The sequence below is a fragment of the Microchirus variegatus genome, assembly GCF_963457635.1.
Source record: "Microchirus variegatus genome assembly, chromosome: 18".
NCBI lineage: Eukaryota > Metazoa > Chordata > Actinopteri > Pleuronectiformes > Soleidae > Microchirus > Microchirus variegatus.
The window spans coordinates 11,155,567-11,174,004 of record NC_139819.1 but is presented as its reverse complement, the minus strand read 5'-3'; the positions used below and the strand labels follow the sequence as shown (position 1 = coordinate 11,174,004).

Genomic DNA, 18,438 nt, shown 5'->3' with positions numbered 1-18,438 from the left:
TTCCAGTGCTTACTCCTAACGATTACCAGTTTTTATAAACAATATCAAAGATATTTTACTGAGCGATCATACGGATACATGCAAGTGAGGTGAAGTGAAGTGAGCCCGCGGGCACCGTATTGGCTGCCCGCGGGCTACCAGGTGCCCGCGGGCACCACGTTGGTGACCCCTGCTCTAGAGCATATTCTCACCCTGTGGGAGCAAAAGAAAACTTGCTTGACTTTGCCATTTTTTCAGTTTTTAATTCATCCTTCGTTTTTTTTTTTTTTTGCACTCTGATGTTCCTGCTCATTTGTCTGTTATTATTCAAAAATCATCCTCATTAACCTCCCTCCTCGACCTGCCCGTCATTTTTGTAATCTTGCACCCTCTGTTCCCTCTCCTCCACTTATCCTCTCTTCACTGATTCCACACTCACTTCACCAACTTCTCTCATTTCTGACACATTTTACATCAGAGTTTCTTTTTTTTTTTTTTACATTTTTGATAAACATTTTTTCCCCCTGCATCTGACACTGTATCCTCATTAAGCCCAATTTATACTTCTGCGTAAAGTGCTCTGCGTAGGCTACGTAGAGACTCTGCGTCGACGCAGAGACTGTCGAAGAGCCTCTGCGTAGTCTCCGTCTGCACGAAATATTTTTTAAGTGTCCGTCACTCCGTCAAGGGACTACGGAGACGGCAAGAGCTGCGATTGGTCCTCAGGACAGGCCGAGCTAAGCTGCTCTGTGCCGGCTCTCAGTGCGCTCCGGGCGTCCTGACAGAGGCGGAGCTGATCCCCACCGATAACGCCGCTGCCGAACTATAAATACGTCATATCTTAACACACACAGCACATGTTTAGACTCTAAATGGCCAATTTCTCGCCTCAAATTATCTTAAAACTGCGTTCCGTGACACAGAAAAGTGAGAAACGGCCACTTTTTCAACAACAACAGTCTTTCTCTCTCTTTCTTTCTCGGACGCCATTGCTCACTGTAGCCAGAAGCACAACAACCTTGCGCAGCGACCCCTACTGATCGGGCGGGAAATTGCAGCGAGTGTCCGTCACCACGACGCAGAAGTATAAATGCTCGAGGCGTCTCCGTGGTGACGCAGACGGATAACGCATACGCAGTCGGAGAAGTATAATGTGGCCTTTAGACGTTTTCTGTTTGCAACTTCATCAGTTTATCTCACTGTCCCATTTCTTTTCTTACCCCTCAGTCAAATCCCTACAGCACTTCCATCCTGTGTTGTCATCCTTTATCCATTTTGTCCTATTTTTTTTTCTCCTTCACTTCTCTTCCAAAATGTATTTTTCTTTCCAAAAAAGTTGCTACAACGACTCCCTCCTTATTTGACCTTTTGCTGGTATTTCCTCGCTTATAAGCGCCATCAGCTGGAGCACCTTGTCGACCTGTTTACCTGCACTATATAATGCTATTCTCTCTCCTGTAGCGTTGCCAATGCTTAGTATTCTCGCCGTGTCCGAGCAGGGCTTCTGCCACATGCTCTGTAGATTATTGAAAGCAAGCAGATCACTAATTAATGTCCGCTGAGCCTTGTGGATTGGGTGGAGGTGTGCGGATGCTTGTTGCTTCTTGAAGGCCTTTCATGTGGCTTGAACCTCGTCTTCGCCATTCACATCTCACACCTCTGCTCCACTCTGCCTCATCTCATCTCTGCTGTTTCTTTTCACCTCACCCTGGGCTCAAGAACGTCCTTTCCTTTCCATGTCTCTGTCAGTCTATCTACTGTATAGAGATTTTGACCCACAGTAGTCACTTTCCATCTCTCCTCCCTCCCTCCCTCCCTCCCTCCCTCCCTCCCTCCCTCCCTCCCACATTCATTGAAGTCTAATCTCATTGCTTTGGCTCTGACCCTGGGGACCTGGGCACAGTGTAACAAGCTCCCAGTGGATTCTCTCTGCCTCTCTTTTCATCACTGTATCCTTGAATCGCTACTTTTTCAACCGTTTCCTCACTGACTCTTCCTCTTGCATTCGTTCATTCATTCATTATTGGTGTTAATGCCCAAGCCCCAAGACACACAGCTTGGTATTGGGGTCTGGCTGATTTAACTGCATGTAATTTGGGGTTGGCCAGAGCACAAGATTGGATCAGAAATGACCTATTGCTGAATTTATTCTAGCATGTAGAGTTTCTTTTTGGAGGGCAACATACTGTAGAAGGAAAAAAATGGTGCACAGAATGACTTGATGACATTATAGCTCTTTTTCCACCCAGAGCATAGTGAGCCCGAAACCTTTAGACCTAAGCAACTCCCCTTTTGCATTCCTCCAATAGACAGAGTTTAGAGTCTGCCTTTTCAGGCCGCGTTTTCACACCCCTGGCATTATTTACAGTGTAACTGAATAATTAGAATCAGTTAATTAAAACTATTTCAGTACTATTTTGTTCAGTACGGCAGGACGGTCGCCAGTCGCGATCAGCAGTGCTGTTGCTAAATACGCAAGACTACTCTCTTAAATATTGAGATTTTGCGTATTTCCCCAGTAATAGTTGGAGATTAACCCACATTTTTAGGATTGTTAAGTATTTTTAACTGAACTACAGTTCTGCATTGTATCCTCTTGCATTGATTCTTGTGTTGGACGTCTCTTCCTGTGACGGCGCTCTGACCAATCGGTGGCCAACAGTCTGGCAAGGTTCCAATTGCGATGAGTAGATACTGTGCGTGACGTACTAAAACTAAAAAAAAGTACCTGGTACCAGGTGCTATGCTAGTGGAAACGCAGCTTATCCATGCTGTGACGAGGCTAGGCAAGTCTAGCCGGTGGAAATACGCCATTAGATTCAGAAAAGGGATAAAATAAAGACAGAGATGTGAGAAGGGAGGATTACAAGGTAGGAGAACTCGATAACATGAAGCGGCTCGTAGGACGACTGAAGCTGAAAGTTAATACAGAAAGTGAAATATGAAGATGTCACCCAGCGAACTAAAAGAGATAAACCACTGCATTTCCAAGTTTCACTCAGAAACGAGGTTTTTCAGAAATATGACACACCTTACAACATTTCTGATATTATGTCTCACTGTGTCAGAGTAAGTAAAGCCCGAAACCGGAAAAAACACACCAGCTTACAAATCATTTTGTGACTAGACACTCATCATTTCACTGCACCAAATTCCCTGTTTATCATCCTGTTTCGCAGTATAGTGAGGCATAAAATCATGAATGAAGCTCCAAATTCTCCCAAGTCCTTGAATGTCACGCTTCATCTACGGTGAGATAAACCAGCGAACAGCGAGCGCGTCGGACCCAAAAAGCGGTTCACACCGTAAAACCTCTTTTGTCAGTTATATTTTGTCAAAAAAACGTGTAAGCCAACACTTAGACGGCACACAAAAAAAAAAAAATACCTCGGTGTTGTTCTTCTTCTCTTCACTTTGACACCGAGTTCAATTACAGCAGACGGCTCGACATCGGCGCATAACATGAGAGCCATACAGTGCGGCTGTTGCTGTGCATAAATATTCATGGCGGAACACCAGCGGAAAAGATCAAAAACATTTGCTCCTGAAGGTTAATAGGTCAAACGCGTTGATCAAAATCTAGTTGTTGCACACGCTCCGCTCATTAGAGACATTTAAAGAGAAACATTTTAAACAGATACTCTGATCTTCCCCTTTGGCCCTCCCTTGTGTATATTTTCTCTCTCGCACACTCAAACGCACACACCCGCTCTCTCTTCGTAGGTCCTTTGGGCTCAGGCGTTGGGTTGAATGCAGATATAGTATCTCTCTTTGAAGTGAGCGTGCTTGTTATAACTTGTGTGTGTGCGCGTGCATGCATGTGCGTGCACACTCGCGTCCACGAGTACACACATTATGCCCCTGCTGTATTTGTCCCATGTTTTTTTAATCAGATCAGGTATTTAATTATTAATATGTGTTAAAAGAAGCAGAGGAAGAGTGTGTGTGCACAGTTGTGACCCAGTGGCTATACATTTTAACCTTTACTACAGAATAATTACATGTATGTACGCATATATGTATGTATGTACTGTATGTGTATTTGAACAAGGTAGAGGCAGCTGTAGGTATATACAGTGTGTGCTTGCATTTTAATGTTTTTCAAAGTTGCCCTCAAGCAAAAAAAGAAAAAAAAGAGAAACACAATATACTGTATGGGACTACTATGCCTCAGGTGACACTTTAAAGTGTTGTTTTCTCCCTGTGTCTCTCCGTAGGTGTGTGGAAATCATTGCCAAGGAGGGAAGAAGTCTGAAGGAGCTCTATCTTGTGTCTTGTAAAATCACAGACCATGGTAAGATACTTTCACTGTCCCTTTGTTGCAGTCAAACTCCAACATTATTATCATAACTATTATTACCCGCCGTCGCTACTGTGATTCAGGACTCATTTGATTTTACAATTTGCCCCCTTTTGAGACTTGTAAACAGTAAAAGTATTATTGAAAAAGTTTTACACAGAATTTAGCAATGTCTGCTGGATCTCCTCGGTGTAGTTCAAAGATATTTCCAACACTCATAACTTGGCAGGACGACTTTTATGTGTTTCCTTGTGTTGGTGCGGATTAGAAGCATTTGCATCGTCTGACAGAAGACATTAGGGTGTTTTCTTGAAGTCGCACCACAGCCCTTAGTACCGTCTCTCCTTTATTTTTATACGGTTTTTTTTGTTCATACCTCTCTTCTTTATTCCTCTTCTGCCATATGCTCTGCATAATCTCTCAAGTATTGAGCTACACTGTAATACACAGCTGGAGTGCTTAAGTACTGAGGCATTTGCAGTGCTGACAAATGCTGCTAGCATTAACTATTTGACGCCTACTGTGGCACTGTGTGGCGGTATGGCGATAGTGCGTGTGTGTGTGTGTTCTAAGAGTTCCACTAACGAGAGCTAGCAGCTGTCTCTGTAGCAAAACACCATAATCTGTGTCCCTTCTTTTTACGACTGATGACACAATCTGAAGTTTCCTTTATTGCACATTAAGGGTAAAATAATATTTTCCAATTCGAAATACTGTCTCTGTATTATGGTCAAATCAAAGCTCTCTGTGCTGAATTGTGTTCCATTGTTGACTGAAAAAGCTGCTGAACGTTGTACAGATTAACTTGAACTGTATGATGTTTTACTTTGAGCCTTTCTTTAATGGAATATATTGCCGTATTTCCACTACATGGTCCCAGCTTGCCTCACGTTGCCTCGCCTCTACATTACCATTACAATATAGTACCTCCTCAATGTGGGCGGAGTCATCCCTGCATGAAACGGTTGCATGAAACCCGTGACTTTGTTTTATACATGACACACACAAAGTAGTGACTAGTGACTTGTTTTCGATCTACTGAGTCATTAGAATCAGTTAATTAAAAAGATTAGTTCAGTAATTCCTCCATGACCGGAGCACATTCTCCAACTGACACTGAAATAAAATAGAGTGGCAAGGTTGTTGCGGGACATTTTACGCAAAATCAACTTTTTAATAATTTCAATCTTTTTATTTTGGACTCTGGAGGTTCTATCAGTCGGGAATGTGTGAAAAAAGATGACTCACTCATGTTTTTGTGGTCCTCCTCAGTCTAAGTACAGGAGATGTAATACACGATGTTGACTTCCGCGCTCATTGGGACGTCACAATGCGATAAATTCCTGGAATTGTTGTCTCGCGGAGCTCTGCTGTGTCCGTTGGCGAGGGCAACGTTGTCTGAAAACTGGAAGTCCGCGAAAAGTTCTGTTCTTGGCTCCACAGTGCAGCACAGAGTTCTACACAAACTTCCAGCCTCAGAGGATTTATCTGTCCAGTGGCTACATGTTATATATGACGGCAATGCGTCTGCTAGAGCCTGCAAATGATCACTTTTCCAAATGCTAACTGCTGTTAGCTCCCAGTAGCCTCTGTAGCAGATGTAATTTCCTGTCCCTTAAGTTTCATTTTACTTTTTTTTAAGGTGGACCTAAAGAGATACTACTAAACAGAACGTTCTGAACAGGGCTGTTTTGGCAGGGTGATTGAACTGCTGTGGTGCTTCATCCTTATGGTATTTTGACCAAAGCATGTCACAGACATGTTCATTAGGACACCAGGGAACTAGGTTAACTTTGAGAAATAGGATATAATATGTCCACTTTAACTGATCTACAGTTTGGCATTGTTCGGATTGATTCTTGTGTCGGACGTGTTGCTCGTGCCTCTTCCTGTGACGGCACTCTGACCAATCAGCGGCCGGCAGCCTGAGGCCGAAGGCACACATAGTATCAGCTCAGCTTGCTTGGAACCTTTCCAGAGCAGGTACATTAAAAAAAGTACCAGGTACTATCACTAATGGAAAAGCAAAATGACCGTGCCGAGGCGAGGCGCGCTAGTGGAGATCAGCATAAGCATTTGCTGCGTCTGGTAATTGTTGTGGTTAATTATCTGTAAAAATCTGCGTCTTTTCTTATCTTTCTTTTTTCTTTTTCTTTTTTTTTTTTAACACACCTGCATTAAAACTAAAAAGTATATTTTAGGGTGAAACAAAGTTTTTACAATTCGATGTCAGTACAGTTCCAATATACGTTCCCTTTCACATTTAAGCAATATTATTGTTTAAATTTCCAATTTAAAGTGACAACTTTACCGAGTGTGAATGATCACTGGGCCTCAAAATGCACGAAATGATTTGAATGTAGCAGCGTCTTGAAAATGAGCTATTCAGTTACACGGCGCACATACATAATGCTGACCCACTTGTATCCATTGCGAGCTCCATCATTATGTCTGTCTGAAACAGATGTTCAGACTCTTACTGTTAAATTCTGTTCCTACTGCAGTCAGCAAATTAAAGCTCCCGCTGTTGGCTACTTTTCCGACACAGCTGACTTTATGTAAACGTTTCCACCCCCCTGTAAAAAAAACCCCCAAAAAAAACAATTCAATATATTCTATAGAGTTAATAAGCAGCGACAGCAGATGTGGCATAACAATAGACAAATGGAGAAAGGTTAACACGTTAATTAGCCACGGTTTCCTGAAGGAAGTTGTGATTATATGTCCTATGGCGGTCATAATATGCATTATTGTGGCAGAGTGGAGAGCCTGAATGGCCGCTTCTCTACCTCGAGATGCAGCTTGCCGCCAGTGCCTGTGAGTTACAGTGACAATAATCACCTTGACCTCTCTGAACTTGAACCTCGACTGTGCATGTGTGTGAAACATTACATGGGTGTGTGTGTGTGTCTCCGCTGGTGTTTGATTAATGACTCTAAGATCACAATAGTGCATTAAACCTGGAATGCACACAACCACCCCATTACATATCCTCCCTCTTGCTCCCTCTCCCTGTCTCTCTAATCATCCTGACCAAGATGAATTGGTGACATCTGATCTTCTTCCTTCTCTAATGACCCCTCTGGCCCCTCTTCTGCTGATGACTGGCTCTGCGTGGATTTGAACGTGTGTGTACGTGGACGTCTTCCAGGGTAGAGATGCCTGTTGCAGGAGCCCTGCGCTCTAACAAAATGATCGGTGGATTTCCTGCTTCACTCTCTGATAAATTAAATAACAGAAATGAGATTTTACATCTGCCAAGCCAGCCCCCACCTTTTTTTTCCGCCCATCTCCTGTGCTAATTATTTTTATTAATGGCCTCTCTGAGTGCATTCGAGATGTCCACAAGCCTCTTATGTTTGAGTGTTCTGTTTTTTTTGTTTTTTTTTCCTCCCCGCAGCTTTTGCTTCCTGTGTGATTTTATAGAAGCTTTGAGGACAGAGAGAGAGGCAGAGAGAGACATTAAGACAGGTCTAGATGACCGAAAGAGACAGCAGGGCAACATGTAATTTTACTCCCTGTGCAGATGGTTTAAGAGATTATTTTTTAAGGAAGAGGAAACAAATTGAAAATGTGAGGACAGAGCTTTTCTGTGTAATGACTGTCAGTCCTATTAGATCTGTGGGGTTAACAAAATGTCGTAAAGTTCCCTCTCTCATCCATTTTATATAGAAGTCAAGACAATGTAGAGCTTTTCTTAATTAATGTTTTTAATGAGATGGATACATTTATTTGTATTTTTTTTTTGGAGTTATTGTTATGAAACAAAACAGAGTAACTATCCAAAAATAAAAGTACAACTTTATCAATAAAGTGGCTTTAATTAGCGAGTGTTAGGATCAATTTTATAACAATAGTCCTGGAGTAATGGCAGGAAGAACACAATGGTGGTCGATGATCCAAGTTCACAAACTTCAATAACGTGTGTGTCCACCATTAGCCTCACGCAGAGTGGTACGCCGGCAATCACCAGGTTGTTGATCGTGGCCTGGGGGATGTTGTCCCATTCCTTCTGCAGAGCCACTTGAAGTTGGCGGCCGTTCTGGGGAACTGGAACTGGAACCCGCTGGCGGACACGCCTATGTAGAACATCGCAAAGGTGCTCGATGGGCGACATGTCTGGTGAATACGGCGTCATTCAGTTGTGTTTTGCCACGGCTGTAACGCTCATCCCAGCACTCATCATGCCAATGGCACGCTCCCTCATGATTTGTGACATCTGTGGCCTATTGACAAGTGACAAAAGTCCACATTTTGGTGTGCCCTTTTATTGACCAGACCATAAGGAGTGTGTCTGTGTACTGGTCCCGCATATTGACCACCACTCTGCCATGCTCCATGACTCTGGTGAGTTGTAATACTCAATCTGAGATTGTAGTCAATAGGAGTGGCCAAGTGACACTGGACTACTGGGTTTGAGCAAAACAAAGCATTCCATAAACAAATGCATCAAGAATCTGAGCAAATGTCACCATGTTCACCATTTCAAGTTTGAGCGTTTATATTTTTGTAGAGAGATTTTGTTGAGTATAGTTTCTCACACTAACAGTGAAATACGTGCAAAACACTCAGCTACATCTTGTGTTTCATGTTTCATCTGGTCTTTCATTCCACATTCTTTGTGCTAATTAATCCTTTTTCGCGCGTGATATTTTTTTTTTACACTCTGCAGGCATTTATATTGATCTCATTGACATTTTCACAGCTGCTCACACCGCAGAGCTCTGACCGTGAAGTCAAATTAAAAGTGTAGATGGGTAAACAGTAGCTTTGAAGTTACATAAAACTCGACAAACAAATACATATTACAATAACGCAGTAGTATTAATTTACAATATATAATAAGGTGGAAGTCAAAACTTCAAGAATGAATAAAGCAATGAAGGTATTAAATCATTAAAATAACAGAATCAAGACCATGTGCAAGTAATAAGTATGAAATTAAATAGTTTTTTATTTTTGCCTCGATGATTAAAAAACATTTAGCTGGCTTACAGTTTTTTTTTTTTTCTCATGTTGTAACAGGTTGCAGGTGCAGAATGAGAAAATGGATTTTCCAAGCTCAGTAAACGCACCCAGCACCTGCAACGTAATTAAATCATTTAAGGCTTTTTGATAAGGGCCCTGCAATAGAAGGCAGCAACAAAGTAATGAAAGGAAGTAATGAAAGGAGGAATAAATGAATAACACATGGTTTCTGTCAGGCCTTTACAGGGAGGGAGGGAGGGAGGGCCACCCAAACTTAGCATTCAGCTCACAATGACGAGTATTATAATCATCACCAGTTATAAATCTTAGCACAGAGTCATAAACAGCATCCAAAGGCTTCAGAGCCACAGCTGAAGCATTCATCTATGAAATGTCATCATCATCTATGATTGATGGGAAAGTCGCCTCAATTAGCGTCACGCAACAACGCAGATTCTTCTTTTTTTTTTGGTATATTTTCACTTAATTCTCACCGGATAAATCACATGATATTTAAAAGTTACTTTCCGCATAGTTCCAAATAGATACAGGTATGTTTGCCGTGTGCCTCTGCAAGATATTTAATTTGTTTTTGCTCGGGAGAAAAACCGCAATTAAAGTTTTAATGCGTGGGTTTTTTTAGTGCAACTTGTAAAACAAAACAATATTTGACCTATGCGGCCTGTTGTGGGCTGGTGGTTTTGCGAAACAACAGCGGAGGCAAAGTCAAACCCTTCTTCCCTTTTTCATTATCAGCAGCACAGACGGAGTGTGTCTGATAATAAACTAGCTAGCACCTGGGCCTCCCTGGCTGCAGCGTGCGAGTCATGGAACTACGCCTGGAGCAGCAGGCATGTATCAGATTAGGTCGGTCACACGGCCTCAGACCCAGATGCAGTAGCTTGCATTAGTCAGAGTTGTGGCTCATATGATCCAGAGTTGAAAATCAGGCTGACAGAACCTTCAGCTTTAGTTTGTCAGGACCTATAGTTACTAGCAGTAGTTCTCAGTCACACTGCATACACTGCAATCTGTACTATAGCAAGACTCTCAAGTTTGGAGCTTAATGTGAAGTGAGATTGGGGGTGGGGGGGCGCTGATGAGCTAGTGTTTGAAGATAATACAGTATGTTAATCTAATAAAGGACAAATTCCACTAAACCAAATAAATGGTTCTATTTTTGCGTTATATGACCGTGGTCTTTTTTACGTCCATCTTGTCTGAAGCCTGTGCATGCAATTCGCAGCAGTTTTGCGCCTTCGGGGCACAATCTGTGGAACGAGTGCTTGCAGCGGAAAACCTATTTTTAGACTTTACCCGTCAACAAGAAATACTAGTTTCTGATTGGCCTGATGGGTCGCTAATTCAAGACAGCTGAATGGACTACGCAGCGCACTCTGCCTCCGCAGCATCCGTTCATAGAGAACTCATTTATGTGCGGTGAGTTTCATCACTTCTCAGCGTGAGAAATGATTGAAATGTTGAGCTCAGACTATAGGACTATATATTACTTTTGTTGTAGAGATGCCGATGTTTTAGCTGCATGCTACTTAGGCTAACTGCTAACACATACCAGTCTTACGGAAAAGAGGCCACCTCCACATCGCTCTCCTTCGGTGCTCGCCAGTGATTGAGGGCCAATCCCAGATTCATTAGAATCTCATAAGTAAAAACATTAGATCAGTACTTCCTGCATGAATACAGTGCAAGGGGTTGTGATTCGGCTCACGGTCGCCGGCGTTGTGGCAGTGTTGTTGCTAAATAAACCAGACTCCTCTGTTTAATATTCAGATTTTAGAAATGTCCTTGCCAAATGTTCGAAATTAACGCGTTTTCAGGATTTCTAAGTCTTTTTAGCTGATCTACAGCTCGGCATTGTTCGGTTTGATTCCTGTGTCGGACATGACTCTTCCAATAACGACACTCTCTGCCAATCAATGGCTTACAGTCTGTCAATGTCACGTTTTTAGTCTTGGCTCAACTCGCTTGGAACCTCACCAGAGCAGGTACTAAAAAGGTACCAGGCACTATCGCTAATGGACATGGAGTTGAGTTGTTCCAATCCAGAGCAAAACAAAGAGTAAATACCTGTAGAGGGCAGTGTCTCTGCAGATCAAAAACACCACCACACACTTTTTAGTGGCCCAGTAAGAATGATTAACAGGTATTACTTCTGGCTTAATCTTAAGTTATACTTATATTTCATTATAGCAAGACCAGAAGTGTGGATAAGGGCATTTGGAAACAGTATGAAGTACGCTCACATTTAGTCAGACACTGGAAGTTATCTGTGCTTCTTGGACTCCAGTGGTATGGAAAACATATGGAATACATTAAGCGTTACTCCGGGACTCGAGCATCTTTCAATAATAATTCAACTCATCTTTTCATACAGTGACTCTCTAGCTGCCGGCCCTTTGAGCGACTTGAAGTCCTGACCCTTTGCTTGGGAACTTCTAAACTCGCGTGCCCTCTTATCGATGCCGCGCCACTCGTACGGCTTCAAGCAACGCAGTGACTTCAGTCGTTTTTATAAATAAATGCGGTGGTGACAGCTGAGACGTTGAGGTCAAGATGTGTTTTAAATTTAGCCAAAAAAAGAAAAAAACAACAACATCCGAGCATGTCATATATTTGAAAAAAGGAAAAGAAAAACAGACCTCTCCTTTGTTCATGACAGAAAGATAATTTAGCCTTAAACTAGTAACTTATAAGTCACCGTCAAGCCATCTAAAACTACTCACATATATAACAAAATCAGAAAAGCTCCTTCGCTGATTACTTCCTGATTCCCATAAGCACATGGACGACAGGGTCACAGTCTGACCGTTAGCCTTGCACAAATAAAAGTAGCACCATAAGATAAGAGTTTGAAATGTGATCCTTATGGGAAAAGCTTCTCTGCTTCTCTCCCAGTGCTAATCGGATCTCTTCACTGTCACTGTCATCCTCGCTGACCATCCCATAACACAGCCAGTGGCCCATACTGTATCTCCAACACACCTGGATTGATAGCGATATCGTCTTGACTTTGTGCGTATTGTATTCTCGTGTGTTGTCATGTCTTCATTTGTGTCTCCGGTGTTGTGTGTGTGTGTGTGTTTGTATCCACTGCTGCTTATCTTTTCCCCCCCTGTAGCACCGGCAGCTTTATCTACAGACAATAAGAGAGACCTTGGCACCTGTATTCTTTACATAATATGGTAATTGTCCTCGTTCACCTACACGCCTCCCCATGATCCCTTACCTTGTCAGTCATGGCCTCCTGTGTGCATCTGTGCAAATGCTACATCGAGTGAGACATGTGGGTGTGAGCGGGGAGAAAGAGGAGCAGATTTGGTCCTGGTTTTTTTTGCGAAGTAGAGCCAGTTGTTTCTGGCTTCCAGAGTGATCGAAGGCAGAGTTCAATGAAATTGTTAAGTGACTGGCGTTTTTTTTATGACTTCTAAGCCTTAGATATGAAGTTATAAAAGTCTCAAAGTTGAATAATCAGCATAGTGTGTGCTTTTATTTAACCCTTTAAGGTACTACTCAACCATTTGGTAGACCACACTTTAAAGGTGCATCATGTAATAAAATTATGAATTATGCAAACCAGGTTTATTATCAACAGACGTCTCAACCGTTTGGTAGATGCCTGTATTTGAAATACTGTAGGGTCTAATTAAAAAAAAAAAATATATATATATATATATATATGTTGATTGTCGTTATTGTTATCATAAGTAAATAAAATAAAATGATAAAAAATGCAAAGAAATCATTTTTCCTTTGCTTTTTTCTTGGTGCATTCCTTAAAGGGTTAAACAACAGAATATATTACCCGTGATACTGATGGCAGTTGGACACCATTCTGAGCGTCCTGTGTATCTCTTGTACCAGTGTGTGCACTCATTTGGCCTCTGATTTGCACTTTTTTTTTGTTTGGTACTTTCTCCATACATAGATATTTGGAACCATTTGCCGTACCACACAAATAGAAAAACTAAAAACCAAAAATAAACCAGCACAACATAGTTAAATCTCGGATCGTTAAGCGGAATGTAAAACATTCATTAAAATGGAATTTGAATGTGGGGAAAAAATACTCCAAGTGTCTCCTTCTACTAGCGATGTAGCTCCTTTAAGGAAATGTTTGCAAATGAACGCCCATGTGTTGTGTCGTATAAGAAGTGCATTTCATTGTTATGTCCATCTGCGGTTACCCATCTGTCAGCTTGGGAGATTATTGTTGTCCTTCAATTTTTCATTTGTCTTATTCTCTTATTTGCTCACCGTCTTCGCGGTTTTCACAAAGTTAATGCAGCATTTACATTCCCCCTCCTCCCCCCCCTTTTTTTTTCCTGCTATGAGCCTATTTTTCCCCCAAGACTATGCCGTTTCTTCCTCCCTTTTCTCCTCTCCTCTCTTTTTCCATTCATCTTTCAGCTCTTGCTTTCATCCGGGGCGCTTTATTCTAAATGCACTGAGCGTTGATAGATGGGGCTTCCCTGCCCCTGTTGCTGTATGTGTGTTGGTCTTCATTGGTAAGTGTGTGTGTGTGTGTGTGTGTGTGTGTGTGTGTGTGTGTGTGTGTGTGTGTGTGTGTGTGTGTGTGTGTGTGTGTGTGTGTGTGTGTGTGTGTGTGTGTGTGTGTGTGTGTGTGTGTGTGTGTGTGTGTGTGTGTGTGTGTGTGTGTGTGTGTGTGTGTGTGTGTGTGTGTGTGTTCTTTTACTTGCGGCATACTGAGGACCAGTGAGGGTTTTTAAACATCAAAGTGAGGTCATTTTTACAAAGTGAGGACATTTTAGCCGGTCCTCACTTTGTTTTCATTGAAATCATTTCCTTAGGTTGTAAACATGCTATATTCTGTTTTTTTTTTTTAACAGGGGTCTTCAATTTGGTACAAAACCCCGCCTCCACCTGCAGACATTTTATGGTACTGCACTCAGTAGTTTTTTTTATAGATGTCATTCATGAAGTAGATATTTGTAATTGTGTTGATTTATAAAGTTGAAATGCTGGTCCTTAGTATGCGGCAAGTACAAGAATGTGTGTGTGTGTGTGTGTACTCAAACAGGTTTCTCTTGCTGCCGGGGGAAATTCTGACACACACACTTTCTATCCAGAGTTTCCCTAGTTCTCTTTACCAGGTGAGTTGACTTGGCATAAAAGCAACAGGAACTACATGGTAACTACCTCACAGACAATGAAAACGACAGGCGGTTGTCGATGCTCCTATTATACCACATGATAAGGCCGTTAGGGCGTCCTGAAATCACAAGAGGTGCCGCGTTTAAAGCTTCAAACTTTTAGTCAGCATTCACTTTTCATCATTTTGCACTACATTTTACGGGATTGATGTACGGACGTCAGACCCTTTCAACGTCCCTGTCTTGAGAGCCCTCGCCGTATAAGGCATGGCCATTTTTAAAATGTCACGTCATATGGAGGACGAAAATTTTTTACAAATCTATACATAAATGTGGAAATAAATAAATAAAAGAATGAATGAATGCAGAAATGAATAATTCAATAAATACATGAATAAATAAAACTTGATGTAATTATTTACTCCACATTTACTTATTTATGTGTTTTCGTGTCGTATGCTAATGAGGTAGGAGGGTCTGGGGCTCGGTCTTAAGCAGGATTGGTTAGAGGCGTGCGATGGCACGTGACACGTGTATGGCTAAATAAATATTATTTTATTTATCGATTTGTCAGTTTTCGTCCACCATAAAGTACCAGCAGTAAAGAACAGTGTAGGGAGACTTGGTAGATGTGATCAGTATATTGTATGTAATGGTGTAAACAGCTGTAGCTTTCTTTTTCCCCTCTCTATTTTTCACATCTCTAGTCCTCCGTGAGGGTTTATTTGCTCAGCAGTTATTCACCGGCATACAGACTAAGCGCTGTCAAAACATAATGTGATGTAAACTTAGATAGTGTAATAGCTTGTTTGCTCCTCTCTGTCTGGCATTTTGGGAGGTAAATAATGTAACTTTACAAGTTGTCGATTAAAATGCGCGGAGCGGAGCGGTGGAATTATGCGAGCTGCTAAGAGGAGAAAGTCAATAGGCAGTAGAAAATCTTTGTCTCCATCTACGCTCTGGGCTTTTATTTGTACGTGTGTTGATGTAAAGCAGGGGGCAAAAAGGGCCTAGGGCAGAATTTTATTCTAAGCAATTAAATACTACGCCAAAACAAACATTTTTAACCTTTTTTTTCTTCTAATATGAACTGTTCAACCTTCAATTACTCGTGTCTTAAAACTGCTCTTTGACTTTCAGAATAAAAGGCTGTGAATTCTGCACACCTTTGCAGAAGATAGGCAAATATTTTTTTTTGGACCACAGATGTAGTAAAGATCTTTTTTTTTTTACCCTTGGTGATATTGGCTGACAGAAATGTATTTGTTTATTTAATTGTTCTTACAAAAGCCTAATAGGTTGCTTTGAGTCTCACTTTGTACAACCAAACAAAACTGGCTTGTTCTGTGTGTGTGTAGTAATATAGGAGCTACCATTGGGATCTAACAGACGAACCTCCAAGTAAAATGAAAGCAGCTTCCAAACAATTAAAGGCATTATTATTATCCATTGAGCTTCATCGAGGGACCTGGAGCTAATCCCATCTGATTAAACTATCATAATTTATTTATCGTATATTATAGTATTCATCTTCTTCCTTCGGCTTCTCCCTGTTGGGTTCGCCAAAGCGAATCATCTGCCTCCATCGTGCCCGATTAGCTTGTGTTTTCTTCTGTTAGACCAATTGTCCTCATGTCCTCCTTCTTAGCATCTATGCACCGTCTTAGGTCTTCTTCTTTTCCTCCTGCCTGGCAGCTCCATCTTCAACATCCTCTGTCCAACATATTTACATTGTCCTTCTGCACGTGACCAAACCATGCCAACCTTAGCCGCGCTTACTTTCTCGCCATCTTTAGCTTCAGTTCTTGTTTTTTTTTTTTTTTTTTTATTATTCAGCAGTCGTCTTACATGTTGAAGAGCGCAACCATCACAACGCAGCTTGACAGGAGAACTACTCAGGCGTGATCCTCCTGACATCACTTCCATTACGTGTAAAACAATGGAACCCGGAGGTAGCCAAGCCCGTAGGCCAACTCCCATGACCCCTTTCCATATCATGCCGTGACCCTAAAAACTGATGGAGCGGTCATACACAGGAATAGCACATTCGAGGAAAAATTCATAAGCTGTGTGCGTTTTTTTCTCCTTCAGGGGTTGGAGAGATGATAGAACAGGGAGAGAATAACATATGTTGAAGAATGCTACTGGACAAAGTGAGGTGTGAAGGCTCATTATCTCTGATAAAGATGCTCATTTGTTTCATCTTTGCAAAGACTTCAACTAATAATTAGTTTGACTGTAGATTAATCCCTTATTTTTCAATTCAGCTCCAGCGCAGAATTTCTGTCGTCCCCATAAAGAACCCTGAGTAATTACCAGATCACTTCTGGCGTCTCTACAAGACATGTGCGTGAAATGGAATTCAATAAAAAATTGTCTATTTCTGATTAAATCAAAGTTTGAACAGTTTGTCGTCTGCAGATTAAACTGCTGACAATCTGGGCACTTTTCCCTTCTTTGTGTAACCAAACAAATTTTCATCCTTCATTTTCTAATTTCCGGATACATCTTTATTTATATTTTTTTTTTTTACCATAAACTAATTGTTATGTTTTAAATAAGCATATATAAGGGGTCACAAAAATGTACGAGAAGTTACCAAATGTGGGCTTTTAAGTCCTGCTCCTACTTCTAAAAAAAACAAACATTTTACATGTATATATCTCTTAATCATACAACATACCAACAGTAACCAGGAGCTTAGAACTAAAGTTTCTCAAGAAATAATCATTTTATTGTAGCCCCATGGAATTTCCCTGGGACACACACAAATCATCACCTGTGGGTCCCGGGACTCACTTCATTGTATACCTGTCAACATCACTGATTATATTTAAAAGTTACACACCACAGCTGCTTCCTCACATACAGCACTTATTGCTTATTGATTGAGAACTATTTTCTTCAAAGTAACAAAGTAAACACTGTTTTTTTTTTGCCTTTGGCTTCAGCTAAAGGGAAACAAACCTGGAGAATAAGAAGTGTGACGATTATTATTACGTTTACAACTTTGGAAAGTGCATTAAATGTTACGCAGGAAACCTGCAGGTGACAGTTAAGGAGGGAGCTCAAACAGATCATGAAGGCTGGATCTGAAGCGTCCCAGTATCAAGGCATTTGACTGGAAAACTGCTGCTCAAGTGCGTAACTGCGCTGCCATAGGGTTCCAATCTACAGATAGTGTACAGTCTTTAAGTCGAGATTTCCATTTCCTTACATCAGCCCTCAGTGGTATTTGCAGATTGGGGAGCAGGGAAAAGAGGCTGAAATTGAATTAGTTTCCATATATTGTCCTCTCCTCCTCCTTTCTCCAGCTAAGCCTTGTGGTCTATCCACTGTTTGCCTTATGGGGGAGAAAAGTGAGGCAAGCTTAAACTGTGAAGGCTGGGGCTTACGCTGTCTACCATCTCACTGGTCACACACAAATACTCTCTCTCTCACACATACACACACACGTGCACGCGCGCGCACACACACACACTCCCTAGATTCAGGGATTATAGGCAGGCAAATCCTGTTTGCATTTACACACTCGGATGCAAACACAATCACATAGACTGGAGGCGCACATGCACGTGCACTCACACAGGTTCAGCTATCCTTTTAAGGACTCGACATTAACTTCTATTTCATGTAATTTAGACAACCTAACCTTAACTGCAACCAGTTAATATGGACCTCTAGTTTTCACTCATTTCCAGCTTTTGAGGGAAAAATGTTGAACTTTTTTTTAGCCGAAGTCTCTTAGAGAGAAGGATTGAAATGACTTGGTGTCTGTGTGTTAATCCACAGATTTGTATGTAAATGTTTATCTCTGTGTACTGTGAGTATGTGTGTGTGTGGTGCTAAAGGATGTAATCACACATCTATGAGCCACTGGATGACGGTAACGTTTTCTGCTTTCTGCTGGAGATGGAAGTAGCTTTGGAAACAAAAGGCCCCGTGTGTGTATGAAGCTTTGATATAAATGCTCCATTTGTTCTATCTCTTCCACCATCATCTCAGCCCTGTAGTTCCTAATAACAGCATGTTTTAAGTGTGCCCGCGGGACTCAATAAC

The 18,438-nt window shown here is 41.5% G+C and overlaps 1 protein-coding gene across 1 annotated transcript in view; it reads left to right on the top strand.

Annotated features, from left to right (window-relative positions):
• fbxl17 (F-box and leucine-rich repeat protein 17) overlaps nucleotides 1–18,438 on the top strand; it is a 243,227-nt gene that overhangs the window by 163,775 nt on the left and 61,014 nt on the right. The window contains exon 9 of the mRNA XM_083905333.1: nucleotides 4,197–4,273. Within this exon, the coding sequence (XP_083761459.1) occupies nucleotides 4,197–4,273 (77 nt within the window). The remainder of the gene's footprint in view (nucleotides 1–4,196; nucleotides 4,274–18,438) is intronic.